This window comes from Rhopalosiphum padi, chromosome 1, assembly GCF_020882245.1.
Source record: "Rhopalosiphum padi isolate XX-2018 chromosome 1, ASM2088224v1, whole genome shotgun sequence".
In the NCBI taxonomy this organism is placed as follows: domain Eukaryota; kingdom Metazoa; phylum Arthropoda; class Insecta; order Hemiptera; family Aphididae; genus Rhopalosiphum; species Rhopalosiphum padi.
The window spans coordinates 14079714-14095663 of NC_083597.1; the positions used below are offsets into that span (position 1 = coordinate 14079714).

Consider the following 15950-nt stretch of genomic DNA (forward strand, 5'->3'; position numbering starts at 1 on the left):
ATAATTTTTATTTCATTAGCATAATATTAAAAAAATTGTATTGATAATTCTTACTTGTATATCAGTCTTTGAAGCTCCCATTTCATCAGAGTATTGAGATAATCTTTGAAACAAGCACATAACATACATCATAACAGATTTTTTGTCTGGTATAGATGTATTAACATCTAAATAAATGAAACAAAAGACTAATAGATTATATAAATTATAAATATTTAATAATAAGTAGAATACCTTCAGGATCTAATAAACGTTCAATATTTAAATTCTGATGAGCAGCAGAAAATATATTTTCAAGTCTAGCATTTGGATGCTGTTTTAAAACAGATTCGTAATCCAGAAGATCAGATCTGAACTTATGTATTAATGCACTAAATGCTAACCCATCTGACCAACTTGTAGTGAAATTTTTAATGTCAACACCATAACCCTGAAAATTACCGTAAGATTTAAAATTATATCTTGAAATAAAATATTTAATTAAAATCCCTACTTCTGTATTTTTACGACACCATGCTAACAGTGTCTTTTCTAAATTTGTTTGTTGTGATTCAGACATTAATTCCTTCAAATGACAATCAACCTAATAATTAACATCAAAGTTATTAATAAATGAATATTTACAATTTAAAATATATGTTATTGCTATGCTAACTAAACATTGGCTACTATTTAATAATTATAATACAAATAAAAAATATTTAATTTACCTGCCAATGCAATATAATACTCCATACTAATCCTAAAATTAGTTTTGGACTACCATCAACAATATCATTACTACTTATATTCACCAATTTTACCTGACAATTAAAAATGGTATAAATTTAAAGTCACAAAATAAATGTTGAAAATGCTATGTTTTATACTTCGGCCCACGAGAGCACTACTCATTCGCGCATACAAATGATTGAGCGGAACAGTGTAGGCGGCGTGCGTTGACGGCGGCCAGTGTTTTGGAGAGTTTAGTGGTGGGAATGTGCGAGAACGGACGAATTTTGTTCGCCGCACAGAAATGGTCTTTCGTGGGCCGGAGTATAGCATAAAAACTATTTATTCATTAATAGGAAAAATAAAAACTTTTTATAATACTAACATTATTTTGTTCCAATATTTGTAAAGCTTTATTTACATTATTCAGATGGTGAACTCTCATACATCCTTTTTCTGGTTTCTACAAACAAAATACATCAAACAAAATATTAAATGAACTTATAAATATGCAACATACAATTACTTACAATTTGAATGCCAGTTAGAATTTCTAACAAATAAAGTAATTTAGTGCCATTTTGTAAATCCAAAAATAAATCAGATATAACTTCATGATTTTCCTATAACCAAATAAGCTTTTTTAAGATAATATTGTTTAAAAGATAATTAATAAAAATAAAATAACTGACTTTTGACAGCTGTGAATTTATCCACTTAGTAAATGTTTTTTTTTGAACATCTTCACGTTCATCTATATTATAAAGCAGATATTCATTAAAATAGTAACTAGCAACTAAGAAACTATACAATCTAAAACTAGACAAATACAACCACACATTAGCAAGATAACATTAGTATATAAAACACACCTACATTTTTAAATCAACAAATAATACAACAGAATTCATTAAGTATAATATTTACAAATCTTAAAGAAACTAAATTAATTATCACTTTAAAATTCCACTATTAATTAAGAAACATTAATTTTTGTAAGTAAATATTACATTTTCAATAAAATACAGTGCTACATATAATTCAGTTGACTATAAAACATTAAATTATTAACACACATAACACATACTCATAAAGAATAAATTGAATGTTCTTACCTATTTATCTTTAAAGAAATAGGCAGTCAAACATTTTTAGCTTATCAAGTCTATTTGGCTAAACACCTAAATAATCTAATAGTTATGGACATAGACTTCAAGTATTCAATGTTAAACATATATATTTATATAAAATTATATCTACAACTATGATTTAAGATATACTATCTTAAATAGTGTCCATATAATGAAAATGAAGGTGTCATAAGAAATTTAAAAACAATTTATCAATAATAATTTATTATTCGAGTTGTTTAATTTAAACAATAAACAAAAATGTACAAATATTATTATGATTGTATCCTGGTCATACAATATATTTTATTCACAAGTAGTCTTAACTTCATGTTTCTCAAATACAAAGATTTTTTACCACTTATCTTACAGATGATCAATAGACTCATAGGCACAATTTGAGGGGGGCTTGGGTGTGCTTAGCACCCCCCAATTTTGAAATTAGCACCAGCAAATTGTTTCATGTTAATTTAGATTTTAATTATAACAGGTATCCATAACCTCAAAATAACATTATAAAAAAATATAAAGGAGTTTCAGCACCCTCAGTTTTTTCATTTAAATTGCGCCCCTGTCAATAGTATTGTAAATTCACTTTTTCAAGTGATACTTAATAAGTTTTAATAAAATATTGAGCTAGTCTTCTGAAGCCACATAAGCCTCTGTAGATAAAAGATTACTCAGAGAGCAGGAATAACATTCAGATCGAGGAACCAACCGCTAAAGATGACGACGACACGTTTGTCAAAAAACTGTGGAGTAAACCAACCGACGTACGTACCGACGAGTATGTTGTCCATCGTAGCCATATTATCACGCGACAAAGACGCGTAAAATCTGAACAACCGGGATTTGCAATAGGATATTAGCAACAGGTGTCTGCGCCGTGTCACATCTCAGACGCGGGGATTAATCGAGACAAATACACAGCAGCGCACCGGGGTTTCACTTGCCGACAGCAAAATCTAGACGATCAGACGGCGACGGGCGCGGTAAGTGTAAAAAGCTCCGTCGTCATCACGACGGTCGTATAATAAATCTCAGGTACATTATACGATTATAACTGTGTAGTCTGGTGTCTCAACTCTTGAATGGATTGACCCGAATCGCGGCGTTGCTCGTTTATCAGTAGTGATATAATACTATTCTGTATCTGTATTCTGTATATCGTCGGAAAAATAAGTCAGACCGCATCGACTATCACGATTTGTACGCTAGATGTCTTTAGTAGCGCGTATGAATCCCCCCGCCTGCCCATCGAACATTAGATCCCCTCTTGATCCCACCGATCATATACTTTAATAATAATAATTATTATTATTTTTATTATGTATATCAGCTACGTCGTTCCATATTATTACAATATTTAGTATATTTACAATACTGAGTAGTGAGTACTTCTATAATATTGTTAATTGTTATTAGTCGATAGTTTATATAATTATATCATATTATCATCTACGAGTGTCGTTTTATTTACAAAATACGTATAGAATAAATAATATATATTTAAATGCATATTCATATGCAATACATGTTTTTCTCTTATACCGACATACCGTACAAATACCACCAGACACCAGTAGACCCCTTCGACGCGACCAAATCGAATTAAATTTTCCTCGACATCCTCACTTCTCGAAGACTGTTCTTGCGTTGTCATGTATTTTTCGTCCGTATAATAACACAATTTTATTATTTTAATTTATTTTTACCTGTTATACACTTGATTTGCAAACCGGTGCATTCGTCCCAAACACCAGCACTTCACACGACTTTCGCTAGTCGTGATTTTCCGAACTTTTTTTCTCGACTGTTCATTTCCTCCGATTGTGGCACACCCGCAATCCACCTTACCACAAGAGATGTCAGATTGCCGTGTACAGCAGCTCGCAGACGTTGGATCTCCACCGCACGTTTGGGTGGAAAGATGTGGCGCGACGGTTGTACATACACCAGACGACCAATAAGTGTCCGTCCCCGGATCACTGTTTTCGGTCTGTCGCATTACCGCCGCTGTTGGTGAGTAAAATCAATCTGTCATGTTTCTTTCATTCATCTATTTACCAAGATGCGTAGGTATTATTCTAAAAAATTGACCTGATGTTCTCGCTGCTCTGCCTTTATGAACTAGTATCTAGTGTTTATGAGATGACTAAATAAATGGTCAGTGTGTTCAAAAGTATGGACACTGCGACAGATTATCTCTGTAATCGATGTGTTCTGATCACGGTGATAGACGTGTGTTATTATTTATACCTGAATATCAAAAATAAAAGTGATAGCCACTTAATATTCATTAGGTGTTTAGATATACATGCATGTTTCAGACATGTAAAATGTATAGAACTACTTTGATGAAATGTAACAAATATTCTGATTGCAACAAAATTATGTTGGCATCAATATTTATAGAGTTCAGTATTTAATTCATGTATAATTGATTGTCAAATTCGATAAAAATTAATTTTGGCAATAGTTAATTCTATAATTTAATAGTGTTTATTTGCAATTTTTCTGATAATTGATAATTAATTGTTAATTATATAAAGTTAATACCATTCTCAATATAATTCAAAATATTTTGCATTGTATATAAATTTGTTTATTCAAATTTAAGGATGAAAAGATTAGGAAATAGTAAATTTACAAATACCTTGATAACTACTTTTATCTAATCATATTAAACTTATAAATTGTAACCCTAAAATAAATTATTATCTTATATTAATTGAAATTTAACAAATTTATTACTATTGACTAAATTTTATATTTTTTGTGTAGATACATAGTATATTTTTTGTAAATAATTTTATGTAAACCTCATTAGTAAACATCAATAGAAATTCTATTATCTCAGTTTTATGTTTAATAGGTGATTGTAACTATTATATTAAACACCAATTATGGACAATGATATATTGGATGAGAGATCAAGAGAATTTTTAGAAACTGCAGATCAATATATTACTGAACATGGTCATCAACATGTATCTGAAGAAAATAGTAAACAACTTGTTAGTGACCAACATAATTTGCCCGATGAATTCCGTATCGGTAAGGTTTTTTCCCATCAACTTATAATGATAACACCTAAAGAATTTTACATTTATAATTTAAGACGAGAATGGAGAATTGTCCCATCATACAACTGGATATTATGATACAAGTGATATATTATCTGGTGATGGATCTACTACTCTCACTGAAGATGACCACCGATTAGCTAATGAACTAGCTGCTGAGCTTGCTCAGCAGAACAAATCTCTTGTTGATGGTGGCCATCATGACACTCATCTTATGACCAGCTATCTGTATAGTACTGACTTTGACTTAAACACGAATAGTAAACATTCATCACAAACTTCAAGTCATATAAATAATCAACAAGTATTATACATTAATATATTTTACATTTACATTTATTTATTTGAATGTCTTTTATACAGATTATTAGTACAGAAAATTTAATAGAAGTTGAAACTTCAGAGTCTGATTACCATGCAGAAATACAAAATAATTTACCACATAAAAAACGTTTTCGTAAAAGAGAATCTGCCCCGGCTCCATTGAGAAGTATTCATCCAAAGTGTTACAAATGTAAACAATGTGGTGAACAGTTTAATTCTCAATCTGCAGTTACTGTAATTATTATTTATTGTTTAATAATTATTATGTCAAATAAATATATACATTTATTTAACCAAACTTTAATTGCAGGCACATAAACCAGTACATGCTCCTAAAAAAGTTTCTGGTCGAATGCCATTCTTATGTGAGATCTGTGATAAACATTTTACACATCAAATAAAATTTTTTGAACACCTAAAATTTCATTATGAACCACAACAAAGTAAAGTAATTGTAGTTACTACAGACTCTGGTACTTCACCACATCATGTAAATTATCAAAATCATAATGTTCAAGAATCAGCAGATAATAATGAAAATCAATATATCGAAGAAACCATTGAAAATCAACCAGAACTTCATGATCTTCCTCCACTACAGAGTTATAGAGTAAGGTCATATGTTTATTTATATATTTAAACATAGTCGGCTTGAAGTAAATACATGTTATCAGAAATGTATTTTTATTTATTAAATGTTTGTTTTTCTTGTATCCTAGATTAATAATAGTATTATTTTAAATTATATGTGGCATATACTATTACATATGCATTGGTGGGTAGATATAAGTATCCCCCAAATTGCTATTAAAGTGTATTTAATTAAAGTATGACAAATAGTCGCTTCTAATACTTACTAGGTATGGTGGCTATGTATAAAAAAAAATACCTAAGATTTCTTGGGTATTATGGTATAAAACTAAATGTTTATTATTTTTACATAAGTATCTAATACAAATGAAATGAGATATTCTCTGTATTTTTCTGGGATAAAATTATATACAAGTATCTTTATTAGTTTTATGATTTTAGCAGTACCTTAAAGCTCTACAACTTTAAAAATGAGATAAATATTTATTATTTAATTTTTCTACTGAAAACTATATTTTTTTTTATTTTAGAAATTCGCTAATAATGGAAAAGTAAAGTTAAAGAATAAAAACTCACTATAACATTATTTAGTGATTTATTACTCAAAACTAATTACAAAAAAGAACTTTTTAGAGCAAAAACATGATCATTGTAAGATATGCTGATTGGCAATTAGAAAAAAAATTTAATTTTTTAATATTTTAATATTTGCTTCAAAAAAACAGCCTATTGTATGAAAATATTCCTATAATAAAAATCAAAAAAAATCTATACTTTAATAGTCATGTACATTTTTAGTTAACAGAAGAAGAGAGCATGGAAGATGATAAACATTGCATATTTTCATCTGATGGGTCTATATTAGCTGCACAACTCCAGCAACCATTTCCTTCATGTCATCTATGTGGTAGAAATTTTCGACGTTTAAAAGCATTAGAAATTCATATGGCTTCTGTACATCCACAACCGGCTACTGTTGTAACTGTTAAACAGGACTGTTTGGAAGAATTTTCTGATCCAGAAGATTTAATGGAAGGCATTCGTCATATGGTACCTGGTGTAGCTGATACCGAATCAGAAACTGATGAAAAACAACCAATCCAAGATCAAATGTAATAAAACTTATAATTATAAATATAATTTCTATATAAACTCTTAAATTTGTTATGTAGTTGGGAATACAATGGTGAAAGTATTACAAATCATGAAGATACTATGATTAAACCGAAAGAAGAAAATAATTGTTTGATGAATGGAAATGGTGATAATGGTGAAAATAGTCGAGCAGAGCATACTTGGGAAGATGATACCGATGAACTGGAACAAATAATGAAAAAAAATATTTCAAAGAATCTTGTATGCACTCAATGTAAAAGAAAGTTCAATCATCGTAATTCTCTGCTATATCATTTAAGATCACATTCTGGTAAACGACCACATAGCTGTAAACTATGCCCTAAGAGTTTCTTCTCCAGCAGTGCTCTTAAGGTATTTATTACTTATTTAATGTTAATGTAAATTACTTTATTGAAATTGAACTGCTGACTATATTTTAGGTACATAATCGGCTGCACACCGGAGATAAGCCATTCGAATGTGAATGGTGTGGGCGAAATTTTCGACAGTGGGGTGACCTTAAGTATCATATTGCTTCATTGCACTCTGAATCTAAACAATTTCAATGTGAATTTTGTGGTAAAGACTTTGCTCGTAAATACTCATTAATTGTCCATCGTCGAATACATACTGGGGAAAAGAATTATGTTTGTGAATTTTGTAAAAAAACTTTTCGAGCATCATCATATTTACAAAACCATCGTCGTATTCACACAGGTATATACATTTCTGATTATAATTTGTAAATTCTTATTGTTTTTTTTAGCACAACCTAAATTTTCAATAATTTCTCTACAGCCCCAAAAATTTAAAATATTGAAGAATAACTATTTATAATACATTTCAAAATAATGATACCCTCTCAAAGTTTTGTAGAAGAACCTTTCACATAGTTCTAGGAGTCCCACTTCTAACAATCTATAAAAATTATTAATTTCCAATATGTGTAAAAGTAACATACATGTTCTAATTATTTCCTGAGTGTCATATACCAAAGATGTTGACTTTAAATACTTTAAATATAATCATTCTTACAGCTCAATAATTTTCTATTCGTTCCAACAACTGCCAATCACATACGCTCTTACTCGAGCTTTTTATCTTTTCTTTTGTGTTTCTCATGTTCAAATATTAGAATGGTAACTTTTGAATTTTTAAAAATTATTAAAATTTAAAAAAAATTAGTGTGCTATTTAAAAACTTGAACATACAATTGGTATTTAAAATAATTTTATATTTTTATATTTTTTATTAGGTGAAAAACCATATAAATGTGATACTTGTGGTAAAGCATTCAGAGTACGTTCAGATATGCGTCGACATACTGTTGTACATAGAAAAGATGTTGTAAACTCTGTTCAAATTAATAGTTATGCAGGTCAAGTGAGTGGGATTGTTACATCTTCAGACATGAGTATTCATCTAACCAAATTGGAAGTGAATAAAGATAAAATTACAACAGAATCTGATGGAGATGTTAAATTCCATGAAAATTTCCCTCATGATTCAAATCAAATATTAACTGCAGATGAAGTTAGTACACCTCTTAATCTCAATTTACGAGCTCAAGATAATGGTGACAATGATGAATCTACTAATTTTGAACAGTTTAATGGGCGTCAAGAAATAATTGATCGGGAAACAAATACTTTATATGTTTGGATTCCATCTAATACTGAGCAATTATTACAAAGTGAATGATTTTTATGAACTTTGACTATGCATAACTTGGTCAACTTCTTGAATCCAAAAATGTATTACTTGTAATATTTCTCTGAATTTTCGTATAAATGACTTCTGGATGAAGTTATCAAAAATTCAAAAAAAAACATACTCTGCAATAAAAAAACGAGTTGTTTTTGGCTGTTACTAAGTGTGATATTATAAAATTATTTTGATACTTCATTTGAATTACAAAATTGCGTTTTGTTACTTTCTATTCGAACATTAATATCAATTAAGAAAACGTTAACAAGGTAAATTATTCAAACTGATTGAACTATCTGACCCGTACACCATTATATAAGTATAAACATTTGGGTCAAAAAATGTTAAAAATGTATTATGTGTAATATAATTAACACAATTTGTTGAATATTTATTATAAATTGAATTATTGTATTCTATTACTAACAAGTTTTCAACTCCATGATTATTTTAAAACATCTTAAATGACTATTAAGTGATGCACATTTTTATGGGAAAAATGTATGCACTACTACAATATTTATAAAACTTGGCTAATAATAATAATAATAATAAAAATTTATTCATAACTAATGTTCCTTAAATAAATTTACTGTTTGTTTTTTTATATATATATATATATATTATTTATGTATACATATAATATGAGAAGTTTAAAAATGTTTAAAAAATAAATATCTTACTTGATAAAGTAATAAATATATTTAGATAAGTAAAAAAGTTTGAAATCCCATATTTTTTTAACAATATCTAAAGTATAAGTATCTATTTTAAACCAAACAATCATATAATGATTAGAAAATAATGAATAGTGAAATAATTTTAAGTTGGAAATTCTTAGTTTAAAGATTAGTTACATGGTAGGAATTTGGTTCAAATTTTTATATCTAAATGTATTATTATATACAAGTACTAAAATCCAATACAATATTTCAATCTTAAAAATTAAATTATGATATATCAGTTTTCTTTAGGATAAACATTTTTTAAATTTTTAATAAAAATATTTGAACGTTGTAATGTTAAATGTAACTGTCGTTATGTTCATTCTAAATCAATTATACTTTTATATGTATTTTCTTCTATTTATTTTTTGAAAACAAAAATGTATGTTGTTGATGTCTTCCTTGTGAGTGTTAAGAATATATTGGTTAGTGTTAAATTTTTTTATTTGACACATTAAAAAATTAATTTGGTGATCATATTTATATTACTCATTATCTTATAACTTATAAATTATGATTTTATAAAATAAATCAACTATAAAGTTAATTTGTTAAATGTAGATATCAAATTTACTTTTAAGGTTTAATTACCAATAAATACTATAAGAGTTCAATTTAATATAAAAGTTTAATTTATATAAACAATTTCGTAATATTAAAATTTATAAATGTTTCTAGAAAAGAACTTTACATATTACAGGCAATAAGTACAAGTTATTAAGTATTCAAATGGTATTTAAGTTTAAAGTTATTAATAACTTATATAATATATCATCTTGTTTATTAACTAATAAAGTAAATTTATTAATTTCATTAATATGTCATCGTATTAAACTAACTAAAAATAATTAATTGTAAACAAAATAATTAGTCATTACTATAAATAAAATAATTCTTTTGTCCACATACCCCCTTCAATTGGTTTTGTAAAAACACTACTTATGAAAAGTTATCTATTTATTCGAACAAAAAAAAAAGTATTTGAATTTTGGTTTAAGGAAGCCATTTTTTTCAAAGCGGAGTATTTTTGCGTTTTTTGGAAACAATGGGACTTTTAACATGAAAAAGACTGTTTCACCCAACCCGGGACCTGTGGTTTTTTACTCAATGTTTTGCTAGTCATAGCTATAAGAGCTTTGTCATCTACAAAGTCACCGATAAGATAAGTGATTACTTGGTAGCCTGGGTTACACACTTGAGAAAATTCTTGCATTAATTGATTTTGGTAAGTAGGTGGATAAGCTGTAACGTACCGAGAAAAATCGATCTTCTAAATAGGATTTAAGTATGAGGTACAAGATATTTAGATGGCTGAAAAGTATAGGTGGGTGGATGGGACAAAATTTTAGAATTTGCTTCACAAAAAAAGTGAGTTTGGCGCCACAGTATATGAAGATGAACATCATCATTGTCCGTTAGTTTTCTTGTTCAAAAATTAGTATGACACAATAGAATACCTACTTTCATAGAATAGAAAAGTAGAATAATTAGAGCATTGAGTAAATATATAGGTTAAAAGCGCAATCACTTTTATTATAGAAGCTAGTTCATTATTTTTGAAATTAATAAATCATAGCTAGGAAACTTTTTTGGGGGAGCTTGAATGCTGTGTATTGAAGATCAACTAAAGAGATGTATTTTGGAGGGAAGACATTTCACATCTGTAATGGCGAGTCAAGGAATTATTTTAATTTAATCCGAGAGAAAAATGAAATTAGTGAATTGGAATGTTTCAATAATCAATAACGAGGTGGTTTGCAAAGATATATTGACTTTGTCTTCATCAGAATGCATCCTATTTCTATTGCTATTGCTATTGCGCAAGATAACTAAGATTTCATATATGATGAAAGTTGATTCGTAGCGTAGCCTTCTGCGTCTTTATCGTAAACGATTTTAAGTGTTTAAGATTCAAGCTAAAACAATACATTTTTCTACTAATTCATATCCTTTATTAATAAATAATAATATTGGCATTTGATGCATATCCATAATAAAGGGTGTTGCAGAAAAACCTCCCTGATTTGTGAAACTTATAAATACTAAACCAAATAAAATATCAACATGTATTATATGTTTTATTTAAAAATTTTACATTATATAATGTCGTTTTACTTTAACTTTTTTGAAAAATTACATCACTTAAGACTTAAGTGATGGCTCTCGTTTTTAATACATTGATTGAACCTTTCTCGATAGTTGTGTTTGAGGTACGGGTTATTCGAGCTGTATATGAAAACAATACTTCCTGTATTGTTACCTCTTCCAGGACTTCCAAAGTTTGGAGACGATTTCGGTATCAGTTTATCTGAATTTTGAGATAATCCCAGAAGAAAATATCATAATATGGGCTCAACTCTAGTGAACCTGGCTATCAAATATTCGCTAGGTCAATAACGATGAACCGCTGTTATTATTTTATTAATAAACTCTTCACCAAAAAATAAAAATAAGTATATTTTATTTTGGCTGGAAATTAAGTAAAAATAATATTTTCAAAAACGTTAATAGATTTTAAAATAAAAAGTGTTGTTTGATAATAGAAAAAAATAGAAAGAAAGTTTGCCCGTTTAAACTGTGTAAATGTTGTTTTATATGCAGCACAATTACTAACAAACCACTAAGCCCAAGGCCGTACTTCATAAAAAATTTCGGGAAGGGGGAAGTTATACAAATCTTAGTAAATAGTGTATAAAATAATTTTAAAGTTTGCATAATGCGAGAAAATTTCGAGGAATTTGAACCCCACCCCCTTAGGTACGGCCTTGACTGAACCTATTTATTCTAAAAATGCATACAAATATCAAAAATATTGTATAGATTATACTTTTTTATTAAAATAATATAATTTAACAATGAAATGATAACGCAGTGGCGCATTGCCATCATTCAAAGAAGGGTTGATATTTTGTGGAGTCGTAGTGCTGTTGCATTTAAAAACTAAATAACACTTTATTATAGATTAATACAGCACGTGCAGGTTTATTAAATGTAGTACAACTGTATAACTATGAACTAATATTAATGATACACTGACTGATACCTAGATATGTATTTGGAAAAAAATAATTAAAAAAATTAGTGATATCACAACAAATCCCTTCTTGGTATTCCATATAAAATATAAATACACCCACGTCCCACACACATACACAAATGCACACGCAATTCACCTATATTTGTAGGCTAGTATTTTGTATTATAAATTTGACAATATACTATTATCAGTTATCAGTAATTACCCGGCAATCTTGAGCACTGATGTCTGATGCAACTGCAGATTGATCTACACACGTTAAATATTAAAGATGTATAATAATATTGTATATTATGGATGATATCTCAGTAAAAAAAAATATTGAGGAGTTGGAAAAGGGCTATTTGCTAAATTAAATTTCGTAATCCAAAAATATAACATTACCTAATAATTAATATTAATAAGAAATAAGAAATAAACAATAATACCTATTGGCTGTTCTTTATTTGTGTATATATTTTCAATACTAACTCGAATTGCTTGCAGGGTGCCTACTTTCCGTTGTTTCAAATTTTGGATTTAAATTGATAGTTTAAAGGCAATTTGTGTAGTTAAAAATAGTTTATTTTAATCTAACTAGCTAGAACAATATGCTAAGTATTAAAAAATCTGAAACGTGAAGGTATAGACTTTTTGTCTTCGAATCTGGTACATCTTCTATTATAGTGCTGTGCCACGGACTTGTTTATATTTATAGTGCCCCAGTTCTTCTTATCCTGGATCTAAAAATCCATAAACTCCATACGAGTTTCAACAATCGAGAGCTCGTTACAAGCTCATCTACTTGTACGTCTTTAATTAGTAAAAATGTGTATACAAATATTATTTATTTTAGCATAATTGCTTAGGTACAACAAAATAAGTAACTATACTCGTATCTTTATTTTTCGTTAAATATCCAATTTAATCAAAATTTGAATTTAATATAGGTAATATGTAGGACGAAAGACGTTGGTAAAAAACGTTTAAAATATTTAATACCTACATATAAATATATTAAAGGTATACACTACGCTAAAGCTAAACTTCCGTGTAAATACTGATAACTGATTAAAATAAGATGTTTATAAATATAATAATATAAAATATATGAATAATTTATTGTTTTAAATACTTCGCGTGAACAAAAAGTATTACCCGGCGTATGGTATAGACAAAATAGGTACATCACTGCAGTGTTAAATATTGACCATAATTGTAAACTAGTTGCAATATTGTTTGCTAAGAAAATGTGATAGCAAAAAACACCCAAAACGCATTGTACGTATACCCCGCCGCAAAAACCTTAATCATTATTACTTTTCAGCACTATATAGTCTGTGCAAAGTAACTACGTTCTCTAGGCGAAATCGCTATGCTATACGTGATGTTTGACGTATCCGTCATTCTGTACTTAATTAAACACGAGGATATCTGAACACCTGCAGTGGCGTAGCCAGAGGGGTGGTAACCCCCCACCCCCTCGAACGTATTTATATCAAAAATATAATGTTGATAATATAGGAATACAAATCATTTGGTCGCGGTATAATGTATTTATTGCTATGCCGAATTCACGTTACCGACTGCACTGGTGATAATAATCATTATCATTCAATTATTTTATTATTTTACCCATAGGGTCATAGACTATAAGGTCTATGATTTTACCACGGTTGTAGATTTATTTTATTTTATTAAAATAAAAAGCCCCCTAAAAAAAAATTATAGAAACATAAAATACATATTACATACACACAATCAGATTATGATATACCTATAGTCTATAGATAATACATAATACAAACATATTATGTATTATCTATAGTAATAACTAAAAAGTATATCGTATATCTTAGGGATTAGGCATACAAGAACAAGAAGTTCTTAGATCACTATGCCATTAGATTACTATGCTACATCCGCATGGGCCGCATGTGTTGTATATTCGTCAGGTATACAGGTATATACAATATATTTATTACAAAATAATAATTCATAATCATTTTATGTTGTTTGCTCATTGCTCTATTGCTCTAATATTATGGCGATTAATGAATAATTGGTCTATTTCCAATTATAATTATATAGGACATATCATATCGGTGCTTTTGTTGATATTTAAATTTTAAGGTGAATCATAAGTTATAACTATATAAACTATTTAGATTATTTGAAAATGCTCTTACCTCGATTTAAATTTTTAAAAAGGTAGGCAAGTGTAAAGTGAGTACGCTCTGTTGTAAATTATAAGTGTTAAATTCACATTCAATGATATATTATTGTACCTATATAAAAAACAATTCTAAACGAAAATACGGTCTGTCAGCCTAATTTATTTTTAATATTACGGTAGATTGTAGATTGATATATAATTTTCTAAAAATATTGCATTTATTATATTTATAATCTATACCATATTATATCAACTTATTTAACTCGAAATTAAATATTATTTTTCCGTTATACCTACCGTAAAACAGTAAAAATAGGTTCATAATATAAAATAGATAATATCATAAAATAATTAATCTAAATTTCATTGCGTATTGTAAAAATGTAAAATGTATAATAATATTATATATTATACGTAAAAGTTTTGATTCCTACGATTTACGAATAATGTTTTTAAATTATAACAAAATAATTAACATAGGTAGTTATTCTATTGTTTAAGTAAATAATCTCATCCAAATACGTCTCGGAGTAAAAGTATTAGCAATGATATTTAAAACATAAATGAATTAAGTAGGTTAGGTAAAGGTAAATAATACGTATATTATTATAACTATAGATATTATTTTTTATTATTATAATATAACTATTACTGTTATAAATTTTCTCTTAGTAGGAGTAAGTAAATAATTATCAGACAACAAACATTTTCTTGAAAAGTAAAAAAAATGTATATATGTACATACAATACCGACTCAATATCAGTTAAAAATATGTATAATAATGTCCTGCATGTACCCGCTCTGCCATCAAATAAATGACGCACCTGAATCGACTTTTTAAAAAACTGTTTTTATTTGCGTATCCAGTCCTCTTAAGATTTTATTTCAAATTCAAATTTTAAGTATTGATAATATAATACAAATTAATGTGTATAAAATGTTTTTGAAAAAGCCTGCACGTACTTGGTACCTGCCTACCCATTAAAATAAAGTATAGCTTCAGTACTGTAAGGTCTGTAACATACTAATGGATATTACCTATGCATAGCTTAATTGAACTGTGATATGTTTAAAAATTATATTATAATAAGATATTTAATTATAATAATAATTAAATTATAAATGTCTTTCTGTTTTAAGTAATATATATTATATAATATCCTATATAACCAGTATAACCTATCTGATATTCTGATAGAAATAATTTAAATATATAAATTGTTTGTTTTATATTTAATACAAAATAATTATACAGTCATGCATAAATATAAAAAATGTTTTAAACTCAATATACCTATATGATTAGTGTTATTTATAAATACGTATTATACGTGTTGTATGTGCATGCAAAGTACCCATATATGTAT

At 27.8% G+C, this 15950-nt stretch overlaps 2 protein-coding genes across 5 annotated transcripts in view; one reads left to right on the plus strand and one right to left on the minus strand.

Annotated features, from left to right (window-relative positions):
- LOC132929243 (dystrophin, isoforms A/C/F/G/H) overlaps positions 1-2986 on the minus strand; it is a 56150-nt gene extending 53164 nt beyond the window's left edge. For 3 of the 4 annotated variants that reach the window (XM_060994473.1, XM_060994445.1, XM_060994464.1), the window contains exons 1-8: positions 2623-2985; positions 1404-1465; positions 1242-1334; positions 1097-1174; positions 711-803; positions 494-583; positions 235-430; positions 55-167 (exon numbers count right to left, since the gene is read on the minus strand). In XM_060994473.1, coding sequence (XP_060850456.1) covers positions 55-167; positions 235-430; positions 494-583; positions 711-803; positions 1097-1174; positions 1242-1334; positions 1404-1465; positions 2623-2650 — 753 coding nt within the window. In that variant the 5' untranslated portion in view covers positions 2651-2985. Of the gene's footprint in view, positions 1-54; positions 168-234; positions 431-493; positions 584-710; positions 804-1096; positions 1175-1241; positions 1335-1403; positions 1466-2622 lie in introns of all 4 variants that reach the window. The other variant, XM_060994454.1, reaches the window with a different exon arrangement.
- A 173-nt stretch (positions 2987-3159) lies between these two features.
- On the plus strand, positions 3160-9066 carry LOC132929261 (zinc finger protein 431-like). Its single transcript, XM_060994487.1, has 9 exons — positions 3160-3863; positions 4717-4898; positions 4963-5231; positions 5291-5485; positions 5562-5861; positions 6641-6954; positions 7015-7330; positions 7399-7675; positions 8214-9066. The coding sequence occupies exons 2-9, from the start codon at positions 4748-4750 to the stop codon at positions 8657-8659; spliced, it is 2268 nt and encodes a 755-aa protein (XP_060850470.1). The 5' UTR covers positions 3160-3863; positions 4717-4747; the 3' UTR covers positions 8660-9066.
- Positions 9067-15950: the final 6884 nt, after the last annotated feature.

Excerpts from the sequence above, each read along its gene's own strand:
- LOC132929261 (XM_060994487.1), top strand. The coding sequence starts at position 4,748 with ATGGACAATGATATATTGGATGAGAGATCAAGAGAATTTTTAGAAACT. Across the intron at positions 5,862-6,640 it reads CTCCACTACAGAGTTATAGA|TTAACAGAAGAAGAGAGCAT; the intron begins GTAAGGTCATAT and ends GTACATTTTTAG. Across the intron at positions 7,331-7,398 it reads TCTCCAGCAGTGCTCTTAAG|GTACATAATCGGCTGCACAC; the intron begins GTATTTATTACT and ends ACTATATTTTAG.